General features: G+C 42.2%; 1 protein-coding gene across 1 annotated transcript in view; it reads left to right on the forward strand.

Moving 5' to 3' along the window:
* Positions 1-1388, forward strand: part of LOC100963404 (splicing factor 3A subunit 3) — a gene marked incomplete at its 5' end in the record, with an annotated part of 30315 nt that overhangs the window by 16779 nt on the left and 12148 nt on the right. Inside the window, 2 exons of the mRNA XM_023512264.1 lie at positions 588-752; positions 859-969. Of these exons, the coding sequence (XP_023368032.1) occupies positions 588-752; positions 859-969 (276 nt within the window). The remainder of the gene's footprint in view (positions 1-587; positions 753-858; positions 970-1388) is intronic.

The following is a 1388-nucleotide window of genomic DNA, read 5'->3' on the forward strand; positions in this document are numbered from 1 at the left end:
TGAGCTCAAGCAGTCCTCTTGCCTCAGCCTCCCAAGAAGCTGGGACTACAGGCACCTGCCAGGATGCCCAGTTAGTTTTTCTATGTTTAGTAGAGATGGGGTCTCACTCTTACTTAGGCTGATCTTAAACTCCTAAGCTCAGGCACCCACCCACCTTAGCCTCCTAGAGTGCTAGGATTATAGGCATAAGCCACCATGCCCAGCCTTAGATTTGGTTCTTTAAATAGATGAATCTGGCAGCAAAAGGAAACTAAACCGGAATGGAGAGAGACTTAGGCCAAGTTAGAAGGTGGTCATTTTGGTAAGGTTCAGGAGATATTAGAAGCAGGATAAATGAAGCTGCTTTCTGGTCTGTGATAGTCTGTTGGCCTCAGATGGATAATGAGGCATATGATGTAAAAAATTTGACTTTTTCCTTCAGGAATAGCTATGCCCTGCTAAGGAGTTCTAATGTTAGAGGAAGACCTCTTTATTCTACAAGAAAGAACCTTATTCTTGGAAGTGAGGGGTTAGCAAGGATCAAAGGAAATTGCCCTTGTTATTCTGCACTATTTTTCTCTGACTTTTCATTTACGGACCTGCCTAAGGAACAACGACATCTCACTCATGAAAATGTACAACGCAAGCAAGCAAGGACAGGAGAAGAGCGAGAAGAGGAGGAGGAAGAGCAGATCAGTGAGAGTGAAAGTGAAGATGAAGAGAATGAGATTATTTACAACCCCAAAAACCTACCTCTTGGTTGGGATGGCAAAGTAAGTCCCAGCACTACCACCTTCTCCCCATTTCCCATATCAAAGCTGATTTAGACTTTAGAAGACTAATGCTGTTTCTTACGTTTTTTTTTTGTTTGTTTTTTAGCCCATTCCTTACTGGCTGTATAAGCTTCACGGCCTAAATATCAACTACAATTGTGAGATTTGTGGAAACTACACCTATCGAGGGCCCAAGGCCTTCCAGCGGCACTTTGCTGTAAGGAATTCAGCACCATTTCTCCTGAGAATCAAAGTAGCAACATGAGACTTTCAGAGAAGAGATTAGGAGCAGCCAGAGAGGACCCTTAGTGTCCAGAGCTGAAGGGAATCAAGCCCAGGGGTTTTGGTGTTTGGCACTAGTGTTGCTAGTCTTGAGTACCTGAGGGTTTCTGAAAGCATTCTACCATCCTGCTGTTTGAATTTTAGTTTGGTTTTCTCTTGTTCTTATGCTTTTCTCTTTTTTTGTCTTTCTGCCATCATCTTAGACCAATTTCTGACTCCTTCGTCATTTCTCCTTTCCATTGCTAGTACTAGGGACAAAAACGGAGCTGATTGCCTTCTTTGAGTCTTATATGGGCCTTTGCCTCTTTGAAAAAACGAAACTAACTAAACTGACTTTTTTTTTTTTTTTTTTTT

This window comes from Otolemur garnettii, unplaced genomic scaffold, assembly GCF_000181295.1.
Source record: "Otolemur garnettii isolate 467f Iridium unplaced genomic scaffold, OtoGar3 scaffold00025, whole genome shotgun sequence".
Classification (NCBI taxonomy): domain Eukaryota; kingdom Metazoa; phylum Chordata; class Mammalia; order Primates; family Galagidae; genus Otolemur; species Otolemur garnettii.